Below are 27,156 nucleotides of genomic sequence, written 5' to 3'. Positions count from 1 at the left end.
GTAATAGAGAAGTACATCAACATTTATTTATTTCAGGACTAGCTTCCTGTTTAAGTTCTTTCCTCAGGCACCAAAACAGGATCTCTAGTGGACAGTCTTAAATCCCTTTTAAACATTAGATTGTGAAAATATTATACAACAAAGCTAGCTTTTAAAATTTGCTTAATAGCTGCAGATTGCATTGGATAAGTTGAGAGCCTGGCGGGTAGGAACATTGGGCCAGTAACCGAAAGGTTGCTGGATAACATCCACTAGCTAACAAGATCTGTTGTTCTGCCCGAGCAAGGCAGTTATCCCACTGTTCCCCAGGTGCCAATGACGTCGATGAAGATATTTTGTCTCCAAAGTTTATTGAAAACATAAATAAAGTTGCATAATGAGCACTTGTTGTCTTTCAAATACATTGTAACAGTTGGTTAGATGTGACATCATGGCTGCAATCCCGTTAACGGGAGCGATATGACAACAGCCAGTGAAAGTGCAGGTCGCCAATTTCAAAACATCACAAATCTCGTAATTAAAATTCCTCAAACATACATGTATCTCATACCATTTTAAAGCTAATCTTGTTGTTAATCCCACCACAGTGTCCAATTTCAAATATGCATTACAGCAAAAGCACCACAAATGATTATGTTAGGTCACCACATAGCCACAGAAAAACACAGCCATTTTTCCAGCCAGTCACAAAAACCACAAAGAGATTAAAGTAATCACTAAACTTTGATCATCTTCATCAGATGACACTCATAGGACTTCACGTTACACAATACATGTATGTTTGTTTGATAAAATTTATATTTATCAAAATATGAGTTTACATTGGCGCATTACATTCACTAGTTCCAAAAACATCTGGTGATTTTGCGTAGCCACATCATTCAACAGAAATACTCATCATAAATGTAGATGATAATACAAGTTATACACATGGAATTATAGATATATCTCTCCTTAATGCAACCGCTGTGTCAGATTTCAAAACAACTTTACGGAAAAAGAAACCCATGCAATAATCTGAGACGGCGCTCAGAAGTAAAAGTCACAATAGCCGCAATGATTGTGTCAACATAAACAAGAAATTACATGATACATTTTCCCTTACCTTTGATGATCTACATCAGAAAGCACTCCAGGAATCCCAGGTCCACAATAAATGTTTGTTTTGTTCGATAATGTCCGTTATTCATGTCCAAATACCTTCTTTTGTTAGCGCGTTTGGTATACATATCCAAACGCTCATTCTGGTCAGCGTTACATTGGACAAAAACTTCAAAAAGTTCTATTACAGGTCGAAGAAACATTTCACACTAAGTACAGAACCAATCATTAGGATGTTTTTAACATATAGCTTCAATAAAGTTCCAACCGGAGTAATCCTGTGTGTCTTCCTGAGCAATGGAACGCAAGTGGATACCATGGGGAATAAGCGTGATCAGAAAATGGCTGACTGCCAGACACCTGATAGATTCTGCTCTCATTCACTCCCACAACACCGTAGAAGTCTCATTCAAATTTCTATCGATGGTTGACATCTAGTGGAAGCACTAGGCAGTGCAACATCATTAATATCTCAAGGGGATTTCATTGGGGACTCTGTTGAATACATACAAAGCTCAGATTTCTCACTTCCTGTTTTGATTTCTCCTCAGGATTTTGCCTGCCATATGAGTTCTGTTATACTCACAGACATCATTCAAACAGTTTTAGAAACTTTAGAGTGTTTTCTATCCAATACAAATAACAATATGCATATATTAGCAACTGAGGAGCAGGCCGTTTACTTTGGGCAACTTATTCATCCAAGCTACTCAATACTGACCCCAGCCATAAGAAGTTAAAACACACCAAAACAAGACATTAAGAACAAGATAAAACTAACTGAAACAAGCCACTTACGATTCTCCACATAGCAGCTTCATGTCATTGTTGCTAGCTATCTGGCCATCCAGAATCACAACACACGGCCATCTGGCCCATTGAAGGGTGCGTGTTGTTTTTCGCAACGTTCTCAGCTAACCCGTGTATGGGTCTTTGATCCAAAGGCTGCTGCCACAGATATAGGCCTTTTCTCAATTGGATTTGCTCAACTCATGTGTCCTCTCTCACCTCCTTTTGAAAAAGGGCAAAGGTAAATCAAGGAGAGGCGTCGTGGAGAGGGAAAGTGAACGAAAAGGTAATTGTATGAAATCAGACTCCTTTTCTACTCGTGCTTTACCAGGCAAATTACGTTTACAGGGGTAGATCCCAAAACAAATGTGTAAAGTGTGCATGCTTTTCTACTCTGACAAAGCAAAAGCTGATTCAAAGGGGGTGTGGCAGATTTCAATACTATTCCGCGAGGGACTCAGATAAGATGCACATGACTATCCTCAATGAAAGTAGACTGTCGAGAAGGGGAGAACACTCTTCCGTTCGCCTGTTAACAAATTGACTTCTCCTCGACCACTAAACCTCTCGTGGGTTTGAGGGTCAGGGAGGAGAGGACAGAGGAGAGAGGCTGGAGGTCAGACTTTTTCCTAAATGAGAAAAGGTCATAGTCTCCTCCAGGGATCCAAGATGAAGGACTTTGTCCAGTTTCCTCTGAATCAAGGGAGAGATAGGAAACGGAGGCTCTGCCATCGGTTTCACCCAGGCATTGTTTATGCTAGGGGGTACAAAGAGGAGCCAAATACTCTATAATAAATGCAAATTCATTAGATTGGTGTTTGTTTCATATTTTGCCAACCCTTAAAATGTAGTTCTCAGTGCAGGGCAGTAATCAAAAGTTGAAACACATTGTACCTTGGTTTGCTTAGAATCAAAAACACCCATACTTCCACAGAGTTCTTTTATTCTATTAATTGTGAAGCTTGAGGAAAATGTTCTGACTGGTCCTCTGATGCAGTTGACTCTTACCTTTGACCTTGAGATAGTGGCCTCCGAAGCGGTAGGCCTCAAAGTTGAGGGACAGCGGAGTGTTGGACTGGTCTAGGAACAGATCTACCCGGGATAACTCAATACCTTTTCGTTCAAACACAGGGCCCAGCACCTCCCTGGAATAGAGGAACACACAGGACAGAGAGAACAGAATTAACACAGAACATTCACCCAATACAGTTATGTAAGCACAGGACAGAGTCAACAGAGACCATTCACACCATATGTTTATGCAACACTAATGCAGTGGGTCCTATCCAAATAATCAAATGGAACATTAATATATACTATGACTTTGTCCCATGCCTTGGACAAACTCAGACCAGACCTTAAATAGAAAAGACAGAAATCGGTCACAATCATCCCTATTTATTCAGCCCACTACCAATTCTCCTAACTCACCTCAGGGTCTTCTTTTTCACAGCGGGGACGATCTCTGTGTCAATGTCCACGTTCAGATCAAACTTGAGGCTGAAGCACTCCTTTCTGGGGTCCTGCAGGGGGCGACAGACAATAGAAGATAATGGCTGTAAAACTGAGAAGGCCAGAGCTCCTATAGTGATTTCTCTCTCATTAGATCCACAGGGAGGCACTTTACCAGGCAGACTGACTGGCCAGGAACACTGAGGGATGGACCATTGGACACCATGATATATCACTCCCTAACCTGGGTCCCTGGCCTCTGCTGATAATGGCTGCCATTTTCAGCTGTATAACATAACAGCTTGAAGCCTGTAGCCAGACAGAGTCCTCGCCTGTAGATGGCACTGTGATCATCATACAATCTAACTTTCCACCACATACAACAAGACAGGTATGTTCTAACCAACATAGTTCCTAATAGTATTGGGACAAGTCTAAGGTGAAGAGATGTGGTTTCTTAAGGGGCGTGTGTGTCACACCCCTACCTGGCTGTATCAATACTCACATCTGTGTGCCGCCGCCGTGGTTTCTTCTTCACCAACTTCAGACCCCCAGTTTTACGCTCCCTGAAAGAAAAATAATATCCTATGCACATAGTGTAATTGAACTATCTATGGCAGGGCTCACCAACTGGTGGCCCTTGGGCTAAATTTGTCCCACTAGTTCCTCTCAGCAAATCAGCTCCAAGGGATTTTCATTTTGGAAATCAAGTTCTAAAGTATTCCCAGGTATAAAATATAGATATATGCGAACGTATACAAATGTAAGAAAGGTTTGAAATGATTATGCTTTAGTCAAACATTATATCTGTTTGGGCTTCCTGAAGTAATTTATAGTCTACAAATGTTTTGTAAACATGTTCCGGCCCCCTGACCATCCGCTCAAGAAAATATCATCCCGTGGCTGAATATAGCTGATGATCCCTGATCTATGGAACAACAGGTCAACACTAACTGAAGCATAACTACAACTATTGTATATAAATAGAGCAGTGCAGTCAAAGAGGACACTCCTCGCTCTACTAGTTTACATTTTGTATTTTAAATCGAAGTGACAAGCGCCATGCAGACAGACAGATGTAATACATTTTCGCATAACGAGGATTGACATACCCTTGGTTGTTGGCCCCTTCATCCTCCTCCTCCAGATCAGAGGGGGCTGGTGGGGGGACAGGAGCGCGTCGACACATTCCGGGCCAGGATGGAACCTTACACGGGGGTTACACAGAATATTAGATCATTAATAATATTCTTTAACAACACTTTCCTTAATAACACAGGTACTTCCAGTTTAATGTAGCATGACAAAAGTTTATCAACTCTTCTAAATGTGGAAGACAGTCACGATGGATGACGCAGAAAGAATGAGTCAGTCCAGCTGTCACGACCAACAGTTCAATGAGCCTAGAAGCCGTAATTGCATGACAGACAGTCTCATATCTTAAGGTTATGAACCCCAGTTTAAGATAAAAATCACAGGTGGAGGGAAGTCAGTGGTGGAACAGGAAGATGTGCCAGTGTTACTTTTCATGCATATAATAATAATAATTTGGTGGGTGCTTACACATTATTTGTTCCATTTCACACATGTATAAGTGTGTATTAATATGCATGTGTGAATTGGAAATGTGTTTTTTTGCATATCTCAACTCACCGAGACACCCTGCTATTATCAACAGCGACAATGGAGCAATTAGGGTAGTGGCTTGCTCAAGGGCAGAGACAGATTTTTCACCTTGTCGGCACGGAGATTCAGACAAGAAACCTATCTGTTACTGGCCCAAAGCTCGATAGGCTACCTGCGTGTAGGATTACTACTGAGTGTAGGATTGGGCACTAAATGTATATAAACTAGTGGGGAGGAAGTCTGGGTGTGAAGCTGTTGGTGTGGTTGGTACTGGGTAGTGTTGTGTACCTTGGGGTTGCAGGTCAAAGCGGGGGTGTCGGTCAAAGTGCATGTTGTCTGTGTCTTCCAGGTGGCAGCGGGAGTCACATGACTCACACAAATTAAGTGGGCTCTTGTTGTTCAGGTCCTGGCAGTCCAAGTGGTGGCACACCTGGGGAGAGATGGGTGTGAGGGTCAGTACAGCAGATGTACCAATCTACCTGGTCAGTAGTCGGGCTCAGGTACAGAGTAGTCTCGCGAACCAGACACAACCCACTGTAAGTTGCAATCCGCCCCAACAGATCCACAGATGACGCAATCGCCATCACACTGCCCTGTCCCATCTGGACAAGAGGAATCCCTATGTAAGAATGCTGTTCATTGACAACAGCTCAGCCTTCAACACCATAGTTCCCTCTAAGCTCATCATTAAGCTCGGGCCCTGGGTCTGAACACCACCCTGTGCAATTGGGTCCTGGACTTCTTGACATGTCGCCCCCAGGTGGTGAAGGTAGGCAACACCACTACGCTGATCCTCAACACAGGGGCCCCACAAGGGTATGTGCTCAGCCCTCTCTACAGCCCTGTTCACCCATGACTGCATGGCCACGCACGCCTCCAACTCAATAATCAAGTTTGCAGACAACAAAAGTGGTAAGCCTGATTACCAACAATGACGAGACTACAGGGAGCAGGTAAGGGCACTGGTGGAGTTGTGCCAGGAAAACAACCTCTCCCGTGTCAACAAAACAAAGGAGCTGATTGTAAACATTAGGAGACAGCAGAGGGAGCATGCCCCCATCCACAGGGATGCAGTGGAGAAGGTGAAAAGCTTCAAGTACCTCTGCGTCCACATCATTGACAATCTGAAATGGGGAAGAGGTTAGGTAGGGTAAGGGTTAGTCTGGAGCCCTGGGGAGGTTAGGTAGGCCTACAGAGAGACAGGTCACAGTATAAAGCTCCACACATCCATCAACACACAGCCAGGGCAGTGGTCTGGCTGAGATAAGAGACAGGTCACAGTATAACGCTACACACATCTAACTGATGGCAGGACAGACAGCCACCTAGTCCCCAAGCCATTGTTTACACCATTACAGGGATAGAAGCAGCAGACAAAGTTCAATATCGAAGTACACAGAGGTCTTGTGACTAAAGCTTGAGAGACAGCCAGTCAGTAAGCCAGCCAGCCAGTCAACCACGCAGCCAGCCATACAAGCAGCCAGACATGCACCAGAAATGAGCTGGATTAGGCCCCCTCTGCCTGGAGCCAGACAGACAGACAGACAGATCTCCCCCTCCTCTAGCACCTTCAAGGGGTGGCCTCCTTGGCCCAGGGAGAAGAGGAGAGCCGCATGAGTTACCCCTCTCCAGCACCACCACTACCCGCTATGACTTCTATACAGGAAATTAGGACGTATGGGGAGATACAATGGAAGTCCTGCTAATGTATTTCCTGTCATTGTCTCCGTGTGCTCTGCTTGGGACTGGAGGTGTGCGCACGCGCGTGTAGTGGGGGCTGCAAGTAAGCAGGCACAAATAGAGTACACACAAGAAAAACAGCACAAGTGTTTTCCCGCAAGTTTCCAGTCACTCAGGTTGAACCATGTTCTTACTATGTTAACAAGTCAATAAATACACCTGTGGGCTGTGTTCCATACACAGATATCAAATACATAACACAAACATGCAGGATGTCTACTCAAGCTATCCACAAAATGTAGATATGTTCTTGCCAGTGCCATTAAGCTGGGGGGGGTAAGGAATCCCAGTATAGAGAGGACCCATAAGAAGGAAGAGAATATGAACAGCTTTCAGTAGTCCAAAGCCCCCTTAATCTGGAGCTCTAATTGTTGCCTGGGCTCAGTGAGATGGGCTGGACTCTCTGTCAAAGCCATCTGACGCTCCCTCGGCAGGCAGACAGGCAGGGTGGAGATTAAACCAGGGGCCTCTTTCAGCTCTCAGTCTGCCAGAGTCCTCGCCTCTCTGATGCTCCTCCCTTCCCTTCCCTTCCTTAGGACCTCTAGTCAACACCCAGAGAATGGCCCTTGTTAACTGTAATAGGCACAATTAAGTTAAGTGTGCTTTCATATTTTTAGACGGAGCATGTCTCTGGCAGTTGGATGGGAGTTTCAAATGCAACTTGAAAGGCCTTGTTCCATTCATCATAAACATTGTTATGGTGGTATATTGATAATTATATTAATCAAGTTTGGTCGGAATATTTCTTCTGCTCTCTCTTTCTCTCTGTAAATAAAACATACTGAACAAAAATATAAATACAACCATGCAACAATTGAGTTACAGTTCATAGATGTTCATATAAGGAAATCAGTCAATTTAAATAAAATCATCAGGCCCTAATCTATGGCCCCCACTCCCCAGATGACCCCCCCCCCCTCCTCCTCCCTCCCCCCTCCCCGATGATCCCACATGTGAAGAAGCCGGATGTGGAGGTCCTGGGCTGGCTGATTATACGTGGCCTGCGGTTTTGAGGCCGGTTGGACGTACTGCCAAATTCTCTAAAACGACGTTGGATGCAGCTTATGGTAGAGAAATGAACATTCCATTCTCTGGCAACAACTCTGGTAGACATTCAGGCAGTCAGCATGACAATTGAATGCTCCCTCAAAACTTGAGACATCTGTGGCATTGTGTTGTGGGACAAATGTGCACATTTTAAAAGTGGCCTTTTATTTTCCCCAGCACAAGGTGCAGCTGTGTAATGACCATGCTGTTTAATCAGCTATGCCACACCTGACAGGTGGGTGGATTATCTTGGCAAAGGAGAAATGCTCACGAGCGGGGATGTAAATACATTATTGCACAACAGAGATAAATAAGCTTTTTGTGCATATGGAACATTTCAGGGATTTTTTATTTCAGCTCATGAAACATTGGACCAACACTTTACATGATGGGTTTATATTTTTGTTCAGTGTACATAGATAGCATTGTGCTAAGTAACAACACAAGCATGTCAGAAATCAAAAGAGTACTGCTTTCAAATTTGTCTCCTCAAAATAACAATGAACCTCCGCTCAGAAGATACTGTATGTCTATGTTTGTGTGTGTTTAGACAGGTAAAATAAGATGGCATATTTAGACAACTACAGGCTCAGAAAGGTAGCCAAAAAGACAACCATGGGCTGGGTGTCCAGGCAGCTGGCTGCATTCCTTTCAGGAATAAAGCTGCTGAAAATATCTGTTGTTTGGCCGAGCCAACAAAAATGAGCCTGTTGGATCTGGGATGAGGAGAACTGTGATACTACTCCCAAAACCTGTCTGAGAGTTTCCTTTTAAAGACAAAACTGACTAAATATGAACATACTCAGAGGCTTTGTCAAAGAAATCATGAATGTTCTATTACCATTTTATTTACTACACAACAGCCATCCAGCATTGACATCAGCCATTGATTGGACGCTTTCTTTGAAATAAATGAAAGCTGCAATACTGCTCGCGTTGCGTTGTGTCCCATGGCAGTGTACAAACTCAATCGCCATCGCTCAATTATCGATGACTGATGTGCACCGTGGTTTAGAGGGTGGTATATGCACCATATGTGGGTATACCCACGTATTTTTCCATGGGCATTGCGTATACTCAATTCTTAATACCTACTGTACGATGCGCAATAAAGTAGCGTAGTGGAGATATATGGCGTTTCAATTAATACGGCTGATGAAACAGATCAGAATGTTAACTTATCATTTTTATAAACTATTATTCTTCACAGGCGCAGAAATGTACCGACGGCGGTCAGCCTTCGCGTGAAAGTTCCTCACATGTGAGCGGTTTAAAATGGACAGAGACGGAAACAGTGATGCCAATTTAGCTAGATTTAGCAACTTTTCAGACTACCCTGGCAACTTTTTTTCAAACAGCACCTAGCAACAAATGTAGCTACTTTTAAAATGTATTTGGAACTTTTAGCAACTTTTGAAAAGTGACTCAAATGCTAAAATGCACGCATTTCCGCTCTAAATTACAAAAAAACGATTTTTCTATGTCACACTCAGTCACAACATGTGCCTGGCTGCAAAATTGCATTGTGAGTGACGTCAACAGCAGGCGCTCAGTTCGTGCACAGGCAGCAACAGGCCAGCAACAATATCAGCAAATTGCAAATCATTGTTGGCTGACTGCAGCAGCAGTAGTATGCTTTCGACGAGACAAACCCAATGAATATAGTTGGTCACGAATGTTTGATCTTGAACAGAACTTACAACATCAATCAATATGTCTCAATCAAAACTGTACAGCCAGAAGTACAGAAAAGAGTGGGAGTCTGTACCTGAATTTAAAGGTTGGCTGAAGCCAGTAATTGGGGATGATTGTTGGGCATACTGTGCATACTGCAAATCAGATATGCTTGCAACAATGTATGACATCAAAAAACATTGTGCTACAGCAAAGCATATAAATAAATCAAAACCGTACAACCCCACAACGCAGTCTACATTACCGCAGTTGGTTAAGAAAGTGGATAACTGCAAAAGTGCAGAAGCTACTATGGCAATGGTCATTATGGAGCATTGTTCGCTGCTAGCATGCAACCATTTAGGTATGGCTTGCAAAGCTGCCTTTTCAGATTATGTGGCAGCAACAAACTTCCAAATGCACCGCACCAAGTGCACAGAAATGATTAGGGGAGTACTGGCTCCTTATTTTCACAAAAGGGTAACATCAGATGTGGGGGGATGAGAAGTTCAGTCTCCTTTTGGATGAGTTCACTGATGTCAGTGTCTCAAAATACCTGGGTGTGGTGATTCGGTATTTCAGTGGTAAAATAAAAAGCGCTATCCACATTTCTCGGGCTGGTTGAATTGAAGGGGGGCGATGCCGGATCAATAGCAAAGGCGATAGTTGAGTTTCTTGAGAAGTGTAACCTTAAAGATAATCTTCGGGGTATTGGCACTGATAATGTGTCCGTGATGACTGGGGTGCACAGGATTTTAAAGGAAGAATGTGCATTGCCCAATTTGGTACTCATCCACTATGTGTGCCAGTCTTTACAATTGGCTGTCAGTGCAGCATTCAAATAAACCATCCCTAGGAGTGTTGAGTACTTAATCAGAGAAACCTACAACTGGTTTTCAATTTCCCCAAAACGGCACAAGGCATACAAAGCAGTTTATGCCATCATTAATTGTGGCCAGAAAACCCTGCAGATCACCAAAGTGTGTGCCACATCTTGACTATCGATGAGCCCGCTGTAACTTGAGCCAGTGGGAAGAACTGAAACTCTACTTTGAGTTGACCAAGGCCAGTGAGCATTGCTACATGGTGGATGTGCTCCATGTGCTTCATGTACAAGACCAACTATGTCTACCTGACATTCTGGAAATCAACCCTGTCCGACATACAACTTGCAGTCATTTGAGGGAGAACAGACAGATCCTGTCAAGCTTTTGGACAATCTGGTACACATCAACATCAATTTGTAGCAGAGTAGTCAAGCCTACGGCAAAAATGAATGTCCTGAAGGATACCATTGATGGACATCTCAGACAACCTAGAAGTCTTGTGAAACATGGCCTTGTTCAGTGTTAAGGAAACGCTAAAGCACAATAAAGGCACCACTGAAATTATTAAAGTAGCTGAGCTACTGGGGTACCAGGCCCAAACAAATGATCAAATTGTTTCCCAATAGAGAAACATCCATCTGTTTAGGTGGGACTCAACTGAAAATACAGTTGAGTTTTGGAGTGAATTGACTAACTACAAACACTCTTCCGGGTTAAATCCACTTGAAGAACTGTGCAAAGCTGCACTCAATGCCCTCTCCTTGCCACACTCAAATGTGGAGGTTGAACTGCTGTTCAGCCAAATAAGTGTGGTAAGTCAAAGTTAAGAAATACAAAGTCACTGCACACTTAACTCCATACTCCTGGTGCAGTATGAACTAAAGCTGGCTGGTGATACCTGTTACCAGCATAAACTACCAAGTGAAGTTCGACAGCAGTTTGGCACCACAGCAGCATACAGCTTAAAGGCCACTCCATCCTCTTCTGCTGGTTCCAGCTCCGTGACAATGCAGTTGGACAGTGAAGATGAAGAGGATTTCCTTGCCAATCTATGATTCGTCATATTTACAGTACGTATGCAAGGAGTGGACTTTCTGGAACTGGCGGAGACACAGCTGATGGTGGCAGTGTACACCGCAGTGTGAGCGAGAACAGTGGCAATATCTGGAGGAAACCATTTGATCAGCACAACAACCTGGAGAAAGCTGCCTAACGCACACATTATTTGAGTTAAGTTGCTTGTTCAATAAGATAGCATATATACCTTGTTATTAGCTTGTACTTATAATTGTTGATCAGTTAGGTAGCATGTTAACTACCAATGCTTAAAACTATAATTGATCAGAAGGTGTAGGTTTACTAGTTAAAAAGAAAATCAATCAAATGTAATTGTTCAATAATGTGTAATTGTTCAATAATTCAATGTGTTGTTTTAAAAAATCTGATCATAAAAAAATGTTTGAAATTACTTTTACAAATAAAAATGTGATAAAACAAATCTAAACTAACAAATGTAAAATCATATTTTTTACACTGAGTTGACCAGTCAATTTAAGTAATGTTATTGTGTATTCTACGTAATGACGCAGTTTTACATTACGTAATGACGTCATCACGCAATGACATCACGTCATTTATCAAACAAATCGACCTGCCTCTAGCAACTTCCCCTGAAAATTAGTTGGCAACAGTGGACAGAAATATGTTAGAAATAGGGGAGGATTTAAATATGCAACAACTATCATGGGTTGCTATTATGACTACGATAATGCCTTTGACTGCTAGACAATTGAAAATTAATCAATAGAACAGGAGAAAGCATATGAGTAAGACTTTATAGAAATAATTGCCTCCACGTTTCTATGGTGGGATTTTGGCTTTATGCTACTTTTAAGTAAGGCCTAAGACATGCCTCACAATATGAAGTCCAGGTTTCAAACGATTAAGGAATAGGAAAAAAAATTATTGATGCTAATGATAGGCCTAACCATCTTCTGGTAGATTACTTTGACTTGGAAGAGTTCCAGTGTTGTGTTGGATAGTCATAGCATCCCTCTGAGTAAGCTAAACTAGCTAGCTGCATCTGCTAACTAAGTATGTGAAACTTTTTTTTGTTGAGAAATCTTTTGCTTCTCCTTAACTTTTTAAGAAATTAATTTGTTCAAAACTGTTCAACTATTGCCTCTCTCTCTCTTTGAGACAACTACTCACCACATTTAATGTACTACAGTGCTAGTTAGCTGTAGCTTATGTTTTCAGTACTAGATTCATTATCTGATCCTTTGACTGGGTGGAAAAAATTGTCAGTTCATGATGCAAGAGCTCTGATAGGTTGTAGGATGTCTTCCAAAAGTTGTCATAATTACTGAGTAAGTCTATGGAAAGGGGTGAGAACCATGTGTCTCCTAAGTTTTGTAAATAAATAAAATGTACCCAGAGGACGGAAGCTAGCGGTCCTCCGGCTACACCATGGTGCTACCCTACTGAGTGCTGTTGAGGCTACTGTAGACCTTCATTGCAAAACAGTTTGCTTTAATCAATTATTTGGTGCCGTGAGTATATTTAGTACAGTTTTATGTAAAAGGATAATGTTTGAAATGTGTGTGTATATATATATATATATATATACACACACACACATATATGTATATACACACACACACACACACACACACACACATACATACATACATACATATATATATATACATACATACACACACATACACACACATACACATATATATACACACACATATATATATATATATATATTTTAATTTGACCCCTTTTTTGTGGTATCCAATTGTTTTAGTAGCTACGATCTTGTCTCATCGCTACAACTCCCGTACGGGCTCGGGAGAGACAAAGGTTGAAAGTCATGCGTCCTCCGATACACAACCCAACCAAGCCGCACTGCTTCTTTACACAGCGCGCATCAAACTCGGAAGCCAGCTGCACCAATGTGTCGGAGGAAACACCGTGCACCTGGCAACCTTGGTTAGCGCGCACTGCGCTAGGAGTCGCTGGTGCGCGATGAGACAAGGACATCCCTACCTTCCAAACCCTCCCTAACCCAGACGACGCTAGGCCAATTGTGCGTTGCCCCACGGACCTCCCGGTCGGTTACGACAGAGCCTGGGCGCAAACCCAGAGTCTCTGATGGCACAGTTGGCACTGCAGTACAGCGCTCTTAACCACTGCGCCACCCGGGAGGCCCTGAAGTGTTTTTTTTTTTAATTAAAACATTTCTGAAATTCACTGAGGATTGTCTTCCCCTTCCTCCTCTGAGAAGCCTCCACTGGTTTGTGTATGTTGTGTTTGAGTATGTGTGTTCTGTGCGTGTGTCCAGACGTGCACTCTCAAGTCAAGCGAATTAGTGGTGGGTTTAGAGAAAGAACAGCTACCGTGGCCTGAGCGACACACACCACTCACATCCGGAGCCCCCCGGGCAGCTGTGAACACACACACGGCCCCTCTGCGCCCCTCACTCAAGCTTAATACATTCACTACCACGTGGCACCTGCTTACGCACACTTGTTTCAACGCATACCACACATGACCAAGGCGCCATCACACACATGACCAAGGCGCCATCACACACTACCACACCCGCAGTAGCCTAGACACACAATCACGTGAACACAAACGTCCCACGTTCCAACTTGTGACCCTTCAGCGGGAGAGCTAGACCTATATTGAATGAAAGGGGTTAGATTTCCTCTCACTGACTACAGCTGTCTCACTTCGAGATGACTGGACTGGAGCCTCTTGAGGTGATTCAGCCCGGTTACCTCAGTCAGGGTTAACCCTACACAAATGCACTCCCTACATGATGACACACAACAGTTTATTAGGCTGTATGATCAGCATAATAAGGTTTGATGCCCCTCCATCCCCATTAAGAAAATACTGATAAAAATGCAAGACCATGCTGCCAACAGCACTGGATCAGACACAAACCCCTCCCCTGACTGACTGGCTGGCTTTAATCTGAACAGCCTGTCCTGCTAGAGCACACCTAACTCTTATATAACCTCCATCTCAACCTCTGTGTGTGTTAAGATTACTGTATGGTTCCCAGTATTCAGTCCACTTGACTTTCTCCACATTTTGTTACGTTACAGCCTTACTCTAAAATTGATTCAATTATTGTTTTTCCTCAGTCAACACACAATACCCCATAATGGCAAAGCAAAAAAAGTTTATACATTTCAGCAAATTAATAAAAAATAAAAAACAGAAAAACTTTTACATAAGTATTCAGACCCTTTACTCATTACTTTGTTGAAGCCCCTATGACACTAAGCTTGGAACACCTGTATTTGGGGAGTTTCTCCCATTCTTCTCTGCAGAGCCTCTCAAGATCTGTCAGGTATGATGGGGAGCGTCAATGCACTATTTTCAGGTCTCTCCAGAGATGTTTGCTTAGGTTCAAGTTCAAGCTCTGACTGGGCCACTCAAGGACATTCAGAGACTTGTCCCGAAGCCACTCTTCAGTGGTGGAAAAGGTACCCAATTGTCAGAGTAAAAGTAAAGATATCTTAATAGAAAATGACTCAAGTGAAAATCACCTAGTAAAATACTAATTGAGGAAAAGTCTAAAAGTATTTGGTTTTAAATATACTTCTGTATCAAAATTACAATTGCTAAAATATACTTAAGCATCAACAGTAAAAGTACAAATCTTTTTTTACAGATAGACAGGGGCACACTCCAACACTCAGACGTCATTTACCAAACAAAACGTGTATTTAGTGAGTACGCCAGATCAGAGGCAGTAGGGATGTTCACTTGATAAGTGCGTGAATTGGACCATTTTCCTGTCAAATGAACAAGTATTTTTGGGTGTCAGGGAAAACGTATGGAGTAAAAAGTACATTATTATCTTTAGGAATGAAGTAAAAGTTGTTGCCACTACCATTCTTCCTCCAGACATGAAGCTTGGAATTCAGGCCAAAGAGTTCAATCTTTGTTTCATTAGACTAGATAAATCTTTGACTAAAGGGTCTTTTAGGTGTCTTTTGGCAAACTTCAAGGAGGCTGTCATGTGCTTTTTGCTAAGGAGTGGCTTCCGTCTGGACACTCTACCAGAAAGGCATGATTGGTAGAATGCAGCAGAGATTGTTGTCCTTCTGGAAAGTTTTCCCATCTCCACATAGGAACTCGGGAGCTCTGTCAGAGTGACCATCGGGTTCTTGGTCACCGATTGCTCAGTTTGGCCAGGCAGCCAGCTCAAGGAAGAGTCTTGGTGGTTCCAAACTTCTTCCATTTAAGAATGATGGAGGCCACTGTGTTCTTGAGGCCCTTCAATGCTGCATACATTTTTGGTACTCTTCCCTAGATCTGTGTACCGACACAACCCTGTCTCAGAGCTCTATGGACAATTCCATCGACCTCATGGCTTGGTTTTTGCTCTGACATGCACTGTCAATTGTGGGACCATATATATTGACAGGTGTGTGCGCCTTTCCAAATCCTGTCCAATCAATTGAATTTACCACAGGTGGACTCCAATCAAGTTGTAGAAACATCTCATGGATGATCAATGGAAACAGGATGCACCCGAGATCAATATTTCGAGTCTCATAGAAAATAAAAGGTATGTTTTTTTATTTGTATTACATTTGCAAAATTGTCTAAAAACCTGTTTTCGCTTTTTTATGGGGTATTGTGTGTAGATTGAAGATTTAACATTTTATACATTTTAGAATAAGGCTGTAACGTAACAAAATGTGGAAAAAGTCAAGGGGTCTGAATACTTTCCGAATGCATTGTATAGTATAACAAAATGTTTACGTTTTTTGTTCATTTTGGTGTTTGGCCATTGTTTTCCCAAGCAGTTCGAGCACACAACATTCTCTCGAGGCAAGCCGAAGTCTACGCCCCCTTCGTTAGTGGTTGGTCAACAGTAGGGATCCTTCAATTAAGTGTTTGTCATACAACGACAGACAACTGGTTGTTTTCATGCACATTGCAATAAATACTGCACCAAACATCTTTATTAGATGTGCAATTAGGTGACTAGGACCTCTGCAAAAACGTCAACATGTATTACAGATGTGTGTACAGGCTATGGCGTCTCAAGAGGGACAAGCAAATGTATTTTAAGGGAGTATGCGAGCACAGATGTTCACGTCGCATAGCCAAGTTCTGCTAGGAGCAAACCAAATCTATGTATGCGGAAGCCTTTAGTGTGTGTGTGTCTATCTCCACACACACACACACACACACACACATACATATACACACACCTTTTGGCCACGACTCTGGTTTGAGAATGACACAAATATTAATTTCCACAAAGTTTGCTGCTTCAGTGTCTTTAGATATTTTTGTCAGATGTTACTATGGAATACTCAAGTATAATTACAAGCATTTCATAAGTGTCAAAGGCTTTTATTGACAATTACATGAATTTGATGCAAAGAGTCAATATTTGCAGTGTTGACCCTTCTTTATCAAGACCTCTGCAATCTGCCCTTGCATGCTGTCAATGAACTTATGGGCCACATCCTGACTGATGGCAGCCCATTCTTGCAAAATCAATGCTTGGAGTTTGTCAGAATGTGGGTTGTTGTTTTTCCACCCGCCCTCTTGAGGATTGACCACAAGTTCTCAACAGGATTAAGGTCTTGGGAGTTTCCTGGCCATGGACCCAAAATATCAATGTTTTGTTCCCCGAGACACTTAGTTATCACTTTTGCCGTATGGCAAGGTGCTCCAACATTTTTCATTTATTTATTCAACCTTTATTTAACCAGGATGGGCTCATTGAGATTAAAATCTATTTTTCAAGAGCGCCCTGGCCAAGATAGGCAGCACCAAGTCATTACAAAAAAATTAGACAGACAACATGAAAAACTAAAAGTAATCTAGTAAAAACCATTGAATTCACAAGAGTATAAAACAGCAAATTAAAAACATTGACAGGTCAGGGAATCAGCCTCAAAATCCTTCATCAGTGATTTAAAAACACCAATCAGGACAAGTTCTTCCAGTTTAAAAGTATCTTGTAAGGTGTTCCAAGACGATGGCGCAGAGAACATAAAAGCCCTTTTACCAAATTCAGTTCGGACATTTGGAACAGTTAGCAGGATAAAGTCCAGCGAACGAAGAGAGTACCCACCACATTTCTGAACAATAAAAATGCCCAAATAAAAAAGGTAGTAAACCCAAAATGGCTTTGTATACCAGTGACTGACCCTACGAGTGACTAGAGAAGGCCAGCCATCCCTGGTATACAAAATGCAGTGGTGCGTAAGGGTTTTGCAGTTTAAAATAAATCTCTAAGTGCCATGGTAAAGAGTGTCAATTGATCTCAATCACTGAGTGGAAGCATTCATATTTAAAATATCCCCATAGTCTAGTAAAGGCATAAATGTAGCTGATACTAGCCTCCTTCTGGCTACAAAAGAAAAAAACAGGCCTTATTCCTAAAATAATATCCCAATTTCAGCTTCAATTGTTTTGTAAGTTGTTGAATATGCAATTTAAAAGAGGCCGTCATCAATTAAAATTCCAAGATATTTATATGAGGTTACAACCTCAATCTGCTTGCCCTGACAGGTAGTAATAGGTGAAAGGTTCAGAGGTCTATTTCTTGCATTAGAAAACACCATTAGTTTAGTTTTGTCAGTATTGAGGATAAGCTTCAATTGACAAAGTATGTTGAACAGTATAAAAAGCAGTTTGCATGTTCTGGAAAGCTTTTGTAAGAGACAAGGCACAACAGTAAATAACAGTATCATCAGCATAAAAAGGAAGTTGTGCATTTTGGACATTTTTGTCTAAATAATTTATATAAATAGTGAATAAGAGAGGACCAAGTACAGAGCCTTTGGGCACACCATTCAAGACAGACAATTTAACAGACATAAGCCCATCAAATTGAGTGCACTGAGTTCTATCAGACAGATAGTTAGCAAACCATGCAACTGCATGCTCCAAAAGACCTACACTCGACAATCTCTGCCTTAGTATAGCATGATCAACTGTATCAAAAGCTTTAGAGAGATCAATAAAAAGTGAGACACGGTGCTGTTTTTTTGTCAATGACTTCAGTGATATCATTTAAAACCTTCATGGCTGCTGTAATTGTGCTATGCTTCTTCCTGAAGCCCGATTGGTACATTGATAAAATAGAGTTAGTAAATTTTAAAAACTCTTTTAGCTGTTCACTTACAAGAGTTTCAAGTATTTTCACCAGGGGTGACAGCTTTGAGATTGTCCTATAATTATTTAAAAGGGTTGGATCTCCCCTTTTTAAAAGTGGTAGGACAAATGCTGATTTCCAGATCTTTGGAATTTCTTTACATTCCAGGGTGAGATTGAACAGAGATGTAAGTGGTTCAGCTATGAAATCAGCTGCCAGATTTAAAAAGCAGGGATCCAAAAGGTCAGGACCTGCAGGCTTTCTCTGATCTAAGGATTTCAGGGCTTTATGTACCACCTGCACTGAGAATAGCTTTTTGCCAAAGGTTTGACCAGCTCTCACTGGTTCATCCACACAGGGTTGTACAGAGACAAAGGACACTGAATCAAACAGCCTACCAGATGATACAAAGTGCTCATTGAAACAATTCAGAATTTCAGTTTTGAACATTCTGGAAAAGGCATTGTTCATCACCAAACTCTTCCTGGATGGTTGGGGGAAAATTGCTCTCAGAGGCTGTGTTGGTACCATTCTTTATTCATGGCTGTGTTCTTAGGCAAAATTGTGAGTGAGCCCACTCCCTTGGCTGAGAAGCAACCCCACACATGAATGGTCTCAGGATGCTTTACTGTTGGCATGATACAGGACTGATGGTAGCGCTCACCTTGTCTTCTTCATTTCCAGATGCCCCAAACAATCAGAAAGGGGATTCAGAGAACATTACTTTACGCCAGTCCACAACAGTCCAATCCCTGTACCCTTTTGCAGAATATCAGTCTGTCCCTGATGTTTTTCCTGGAGAGAAGTGGCTTCTTTGCTGCCCTTCTTGACACCAGGCCATCCTCCAAAGGTCTTCCCCTTACTGTGCGTGCAAATGCACTCACACCTGCCTGCTGCCATTCCTGAGCAAGCTCTGTACTGGTGGTGCCCCGATCCTGCAGCTGAATCAACTAGAGGAGACGGTCCTGTGGCTTGCTGGACTTTCTTGGGCGCCCTGAAGCCTTTTTCACAACAATTGAACCGTTCTCCTTGTAGGTTTAGATGATCCGATAAATGGAAGATTCAGGTGCAATTCTACTGGCAGCAATCTCCTTGCCTGTGAAGCCCTTTTTGTGTAAAGCAATGATGACGGCATGTGTTTCCTTGCAGGTAACCATGTCTGACAGAGGAAGAACAATGGATTCCAAGCACCACCCTCCTTTTGAAGCTTCCAGTCTGTAATCCGAAGTCAATCAGCATGACAGAGTGATTTCCAGCCTTGTCCTCGTCAACACTCACACCTGTGTTAACGAGAGAATCACTGACATGTCAGCTGGTCCTTTTGTGGCAGGGCTGAATAGCAGTGGAAATGTTTTTTGGAGATTCCCCTTTTGCATGGCGAAAGGGGACATTGCAATTAATTGCAATTCATCTGATCTTCATAACATTCTGGAGTATATGCAAATTACCATCATACAAATTGAGGCAGCAGACTTTCTGAAAATTAATATTTGTGTCATTCTCAAAACTCGCAACAACTGTACACACACACACACACACACACACGTTCAGTTGAAGTCGGAAGTTTACATACACCTTAACCAAATACACTTAAACTCAGTTTCAAAATTACTGACATTTAATCCTAAAAATTATTTGTGAAATTAGTATTCGGTAGCATTGCCTTTAAATTGTTTAACTTGGGTCAAACGTTTCGGGTAGCTTTCCACAAGCTTCCCACAATAAGTTGGGTGAATCCTCCTGACAGAGCTGGTGTAACTGAGTCAGGTTTGTAGGCCTCCTTGCTCGCACACACTTCTTCAGTTCTGTCCATTTCCTATGGGATTGAGGTCAGGGCTTTGTGATGACCACTCCAATACCTTGACTTTGTTGTCCTTAAGCCATTTTGCCACAACTTTGGAAGTATGCTTGGGGTCAATGTCCATTTGGAAGACCCATTTGCGACCAAGCTTTGACTTCCTGACTGATGTCTTGAAATGTAGCTTCAATATATCAACATCATTTTCCTACCTCATAATGCCATCTATTTTGTGAAGTACACCAGTCCCTCCTGCAGCAAAGCACCCCCACAACATGATGCTGCCACCCCCGTGCTTCACGGTTTGGATGTATTCTTTGGCTTGCAAGCCTCCCCCTTTTTCCTCCTAACATAACGATGGTCATTATGGACAAACAGTTCTATTTTTGTTTCATCAGACCAGAGGACATTTCTCCAAAAAAGTATGATCTTCGTCCCCATGTGCAGTTGCAAACCGTTGTGTGGCTTATTTATGGCGGTTTTGGAGCAGTAGCTTCTTCCTTTCTGAGTAGATATAGGACTCGTTTTACTGTGGATATAGATACTTCTGTACCCGTTTCCTCCAGCATCTTCACAAGGTTCTTTGCTGTTGTTCTGGAATTGATTATGCATTTCTTGCACCAAAGTACGTTCATCTCTATGATACAGAACGCGTCTCCTCCCTGAGTGGTATGACGACTGTGTGGTCCCATGGTGTTTATACTTGCATACGATTGTTTGTACAGATGAACGTGGTACCTTCAGGCGTTTGGAAATGGCTCCCAAGGATGAACCAGACTTGTGGAGATCTACAATTTTTGTTCCGAGGTCTTGGCTGATTTCTTTTGAAACTTCTGACATGGAATAGCCTTCATTTCTCAGAACAAGAATTTACCGAGTTTCAAAAGAAAGGTCTTTGTTTCTGGCCATTCTGAGCCTGTAAATCGAACCCACAAATTCTGATGCTCCAGATACTCAACTAGTCCAAAAGAGGCCACTTTTATTGCTTCTTTAATCATAACAGCAGTTTTCAGCTGTGCTAACGTAATTGCAAAAGGGTTTTCTAATGATCAATTAACCTTTTAAAATGATAAACCTGGAATAGCTAACACAACGTGCCATTGGAAGACAGGATTGATGGTTGCTGATAATGGGAACTTTGTACGCCTATGTAGATAAAAACATTTTTTTTTACAAATCGGCCGTTTCCAGCTACAATAGTTTTTTACAACATTAACAATGTCTACACTGTATTTCTGATCAATTTGATGTTATTTAAATGACAAAACATTTTTTTCTTCAAAAAACAAGAACATTTCTAAGTGACCCCAAACTTTTGAAAGGTAGTGCATGTCTGATCACACATGAGCAACGTCACGTGTGTGTGTGTGTGTGCGCGCGCACAACACTGTTGTTAATCGTTTCAGTGAACGGACATGTTTGCAGCACACATGTTGCAATGAGCCCCTGTGCAATGCCATAGTGTGTGAGTGAAAGATGGAGTGGTGCTCATTGGAAAAGAGTTGGCAGACAGTGATATTAGTAGGAGACTTGTTATTGGGAGAGACATCGTGAAAGAGAAAAGGCCCCGCCCCAGGTTTTTAATAGGACCCGTTGTGTTTGGTCTACTGCTCTACACACACACACACACACACACACACACACACACACACACACACACACACACACACACACACGTTGTTGGTGCCCACACCCAGAGCTAATTCAATTCCTTGCTTCCCATTGTCATCCACATACAGTCTGTCTCCAGCAGCCAGCTCCCACGCTCTCACAACACACACGATCACAGGCAGCATGAATCAACACATCAGTGAACAGCTATGACATTCAGAGTCAAGACAATAGACGATTATGTTTTAGCTACATGGAGCACAGACCAAAAAGTCATGATGACATTTGGATATGGCTTTTTGTGCTCTAATAAAGCCTTCATTTCAGTTATTTACTGTGTGCTTTGTTAACACTGCAGTCAGATGACAGTGTGGTGCACAGTGTTTCAGTGAAATATCCCAAACCCTAACATCACCCCACATACGGGTTCCTTCAGGACCAGGCCCTAACATGTTAGTCATCTTTGATTTGGAAACTTGAAGAGGAGATTCCAGAGCCTGGTTGACACGATTAACGTGGTACACAGTGAGGGAGAGCTGTGACACACTGGTCTGGACAGGAGTCGGTTTGTTGGTGCAATGTTCGCACAAACATCGTCTTGAGCTTTGATTATTTCTCTCAAACTGTTTATTTATTTCTCTCTTGGGGGGTTGAGATCTCTCATTGTTTGGATTTGAAAATCCAACAGCTGTATTGGAGGGGGGCTGCGCTCAGGGGCTGTGTGTGGCTGTCCATGTGGGTGTTTGAGTAAGAAAGACAAAAGGAGAACCAAAATCAGTAAAAAAAGAAATGTTTAAAGTACAGCCCCCTTTATTATTGAAGCATCGTGCCTACACCATCAAGGAGCCTATCCAGACTCTAAAGTCAGGAAGACAGTTGTGTGAGCCAGACTAAAGACCATCTTAGCAGCTAGGCCTTCTTATCATCAGTCATTTGAACATGTAAGGGGCTAACTGTGTGGCTAAAAGTAGACGTACTGAATCACACCCCTGGCTTGAACCATATGAGGTTTGTCTGGTGTCACAATCACGATTGGTTTGACTCATTTGTGTAGTCTTGTGCAAATAATAAGATAATTGTGTACTCACACACCCTCAACTGACAGTCATTGGTCCAGACTTCAGACAGACACAAGTTCAGACTCACTCCCATCTAACTAATCAAACAGATCCCAAACACAGACAAAAGTACACAACATTAATGGCTCATACTCTTTCACTGAAAAGCACCAATTTCAACTCATTCATGAGCTATGCTCTTTCTCTCAAACACGCAAAGCGGGCCTCTTTGGGCAACTCCTCTCTCCGCCTCGCTTTTTTGCTCTTCCTTTGGATCAAGTATACACAGACCGATACAAATATACACAAACTGAGATATCCAGACAGTCAAACAAATGACAAACACACACATTACTAGGCCCAGCACTCATAACGTATTCATTATGAATGAAGAAATGTATTGTTTCCACAGCTGATGTCCTAGACATGGATGTCTTCTTTGCTCTCTAATCCTTCCCAGGCCCTCCTATTCTGGTCTGTTATGGTCTGGTGTTCAGACTTCACTCAAACAGCCTCTGCCTCCATCGGCAAGCTGCCTGGGTGACTTCTCTCCACACCACTAAACAAATAATATAGCTTCAGCCTGAGAGACCAGCACTTACCGTACTGCTAATTACTACTGAGACATGGTGGAATAATGGAGAGCTAAAAAAGTACTCTATCGTATCAATCATGATTTCTCTGAATTAAGAATGATGGATTGGCACACAAATACTAAGCAATAAATACCCAGGGAGTATGCTTCACATAAAAGACATGACTTCAAGTACTACTTCTTGGGTCTGCCATCTAGGATCTCTCTATATCTATTTTTTTGTACAGTTTTCTGGTAATTCATTTTGATGTCCCTCTTGGGAGTTGAGCACACGCCTGGGGGATAGCCTAGGTTTCCTACAGATTACATAGCGTAGGTCTCACCATTTGGTTATTGTTGGTAGATATTGTAGGTGGAAACATGGGTGGGGGGGGCAGATGAGATCAAAGGGACAAATCAGAGCCCCAGATCATGACTGGACCTGGTCGAATAAAGTATTATTCTATGTATAAACTTTGACACGTCTGAGAAGAGGCAGGATAAAACCGTACCGCCGCTCTCTTTCTTCTCCCGCCATCCGACCATTCCTCTAGCTGGGCTCAGAGTGCCAGAAGCCGGCCAGAGCTTTACCAATGCAGGAGGCCAACGCCACCCTATCATGTTTGTCTCCTATTAACCACCCTCCCTTTACTTGGGATTGGTTTGGTCTCCTTCAAACACATATGGATGTCTACAGAAAAACATGCACTCACTCTGCCTTAGCCTTGTAACCTCTGACACAACACACGTCCCTCCTCTGACACAACACGTGTCAGAGATTAAGGCTAAGGCAGTGTGTGCATGTTTTTCTGTGACACATGGGATGATACAGCCATAAAACTTGAACAGGCTTATTTTCTAATTTGTAATGAGGAGATTGACTGTCCAAGCCCACACCTGAGGCTGAGCGACTGCTCAGTGTCTGGTTTATGTCACTAAGACCTATACCACAGGTATTAGAATGTGTCTAGTGTTGTACTAAGATGCCTGCTGCTTTATGCTTTTTAGTTCCAATCCAGTCAAATAATGTTGACGTACAACCGGACGCATTTCTCCCAGGCTGGGTTGAACACTCTTAACCAAAACGGCCACAGGCCTAAAAGCTCAGTACATCACGTACCAAACCAGTGGCTAAGTCCTTGGTCAAACTAAACTCTGTGACTTGTCATCTGTGTATATGTATATTTGAGAAGTTGTCAGGCAGACTGGGGGAAAACCACATGGAGTTTCATAATGATGACAAACCTCCAAGTATTGAAGTATTTTGAATATATTGTTCCAAACTGAAAACATGGCGGGAGTTTTGTTGGAAAAATATGACTTTTGAATCACACCTAGAATCAAAAGCCAATAGCTAGGTACACAAGCATGCTTGCAGCTGTGTGGCCATGTAGGTTAGATCCCAAGCATTCATGTTTTCGGGGAATGTCTGAAGATAACACTGTTCTGGGACAATGTACTGTATGTTCTGTAATAAAATATATTCTAGGATAGGAAGTCCCTAGATCCTGCCCTGTTATGTACCTTGGTAATGTTCTGGAGGTTGTAATTGACAGTGACATATCGTTGATTAAAGCTATTAACAGGAATTGGTATAAAGTGGAAGCTCCAAAGTCTGAAGAATTGGAAAGTATAATTCAAGAAATAATTGTTGTGGAAAGACTTACTTATGCCTTAAAAAAGAGGTCCAAAGCAGCCTTTTTGATCTCAATATCAAATCATTTCTGGGTAACAATGAAGTACCTTGCTGTGACTTTACAATTAAAATGGTCAAAACGAGAAAAAAAAATAGATTCGTAGCAAAGAGCAATTTCTCAAGCTAGGACTGTCTGGGAGTGGTCTAATTTGGAAGGGGAAACTGAAAATGTGCTTTTATTGGCAGAAGGGTTTAGAACTCTTTCTTATTGGTCTATTTACCAATTTACCGCATGGTGATGTCACCATGGAAGGCCACAATTCCATCCCACCAAAACAAGCTGACATTTCTGGTGGTCTTTTCAAACCGCTCTTACACTAAAAGGGCATTATCATCATGTTCACAATTTCACAGTATTATTTCAACCTCAATGTGGAAATATAATTAAAACAAAGGGTAAAAATGAATTCACTGCACTGGGCCTTTAAGACTGACTGGCCTGAAAGAAGTTTACTTTGGTAAAAATGCAATATAATTGCTTTAATATATTGTACTGTACCTACCTTATTGCAACAGTTTTTTTCCCTGCTTCTCAATTTTGATGCTGTGTGTAATTTGGAAAAAAGTTACAAAAATATATGTTTAATAAAAAGCGGTCCAGAAACTTGCTTGTCCAACATATATCCCAAATCACACAAGTAAAGCAGTGTCAAAAACTCTGAACTGACCATCTCCCCCAAAAAACATGTTATTTTTCCAATGGGCAACGGTCCATTGGATTAGCTGTGTTTGGTCCATTATTGTACAGTAGAGTTTGTGAGTTGTCTGTTCTATGACAGAGATAACCTCAAGGCCATCCACCTAACAGAACCTCACAGGAAATAGCTATTTTTACAAAGTAAACATTCCACTAAGAGTGTTTCAACATGAAGAGCCTTGCCTGTACACTGCACATGCATGCACAGATTGCACACCCACACCTTGAGAAATAGGCTAGTACTTAATATCAAAAGACGCAGATCACCCTGAAGTCAAGTCTTTTCTCCCTAAAAGGTAATGTCAAGCCTTTTGCCCTATAACCATGATGTACTGTATCTACTCTGAGGCATTTTTAAATACACAATCCTAAAACTGCAGATTTTGTTGGCTTCACCTCAGACTGAACTATCAAAATGTGTTTATTTGACATTTTACACGTAAACAAAGTGTTATCGAAGTGACAACATGAGAAAACAAAATAACCACTCACCAGCAGCTGATCGGTCTCCACTCTAATGCAGTCAAGGGCACTGAGACGGGAGTTCGTGTTGTCTCAGGCTGCACCGCTGGACTATGATGCAACCAGGCTTCCTATCCATAGTTTTAGGGAAGGAAAGGAGACAGGCAGGAAGGTGGTGTGCATGACCAAAAAAGGAGGAAGTGAGAAAGAAAAAACTAAACGATTTTGGGAGCTGCTGGAAACTCCTAGAGACAAATTAGGTCTTTCTCTAGGATAACTGCTGATCTGGACACAGGCTGTTCCACTTTCAACTTGGAAATTGATCGTTTGGAAGCGACTTTGGATTTGATATAATGAAAACGGAGAGGGGAGACACTGGCTGGTGCTGCTGAAGACCTTGGCTTGTTGATGTAAGAACCAGATGTGGAATATGCCGACGTCTAAGGAAAACCAGACTTAAAAGGCCACTAAACTTTGGATTTGGATTTGTGTGCGTATATGCGCGTGCGTATGTGTGCCATCATCCCTAGCAGGCAGCTAACATTGTCAGAGGCACACAACACGTAAACAAACCCAGCAAAACACTGAGAAAAACTATAGAACAGCTGGAGGAAGTTTGTCAACCTATGCTACCTGAGGAGCAAGAGTTTACAAGTCAAGACAGAACTAGCGGGTGTATTGCACTAGCACTCTCATTGAGGAACAAAATACCCTTATCACCTTCACTCTGGCTATACTCAGCCAGGTATGATATCCCATCAGTCCCTATACATTACACCTAGATGTGAACCAAATGTAAGATCAACCCTAAACTACACAATCCTAGGTAGATGATAACGACACATGCTG

At 42.1% G+C, this 27,156-nt stretch overlaps 1 protein-coding gene across 1 annotated transcript in view; it reads right to left on the bottom strand.

Annotated features, from left to right (window-relative positions):
• The window catches only part of LOC112215228 (pleckstrin homology domain-containing family G member 5), a 100,691-nt gene that overhangs the window by 26,650 nt on the left and 46,885 nt on the right, over positions 1-27,156 (bottom strand). The window contains 6 exon segments of the mRNA XM_042299594.1: positions 2,899-3,035; positions 3,322-3,413; positions 3,848-3,908; positions 4,455-4,496; positions 4,498-4,549; positions 5,257-5,398. Coding sequence (XP_042155528.1) covers positions 2,899-3,035; positions 3,322-3,413; positions 3,848-3,908; positions 4,455-4,496; positions 4,498-4,549; positions 5,257-5,398 — 526 coding nt within the window.

The sequence above is a fragment of the Oncorhynchus tshawytscha genome, linkage group LG16, assembly GCF_018296145.1.
Source record: "Oncorhynchus tshawytscha isolate Ot180627B linkage group LG16, Otsh_v2.0, whole genome shotgun sequence".
NCBI classification, from domain to species: domain Eukaryota; kingdom Metazoa; phylum Chordata; class Actinopteri; order Salmoniformes; family Salmonidae; genus Oncorhynchus; species Oncorhynchus tshawytscha.
The sequence above is the reverse complement of the archived record's forward strand: the minus strand, read 5'-3'. Positions and strand labels throughout refer to the sequence as shown.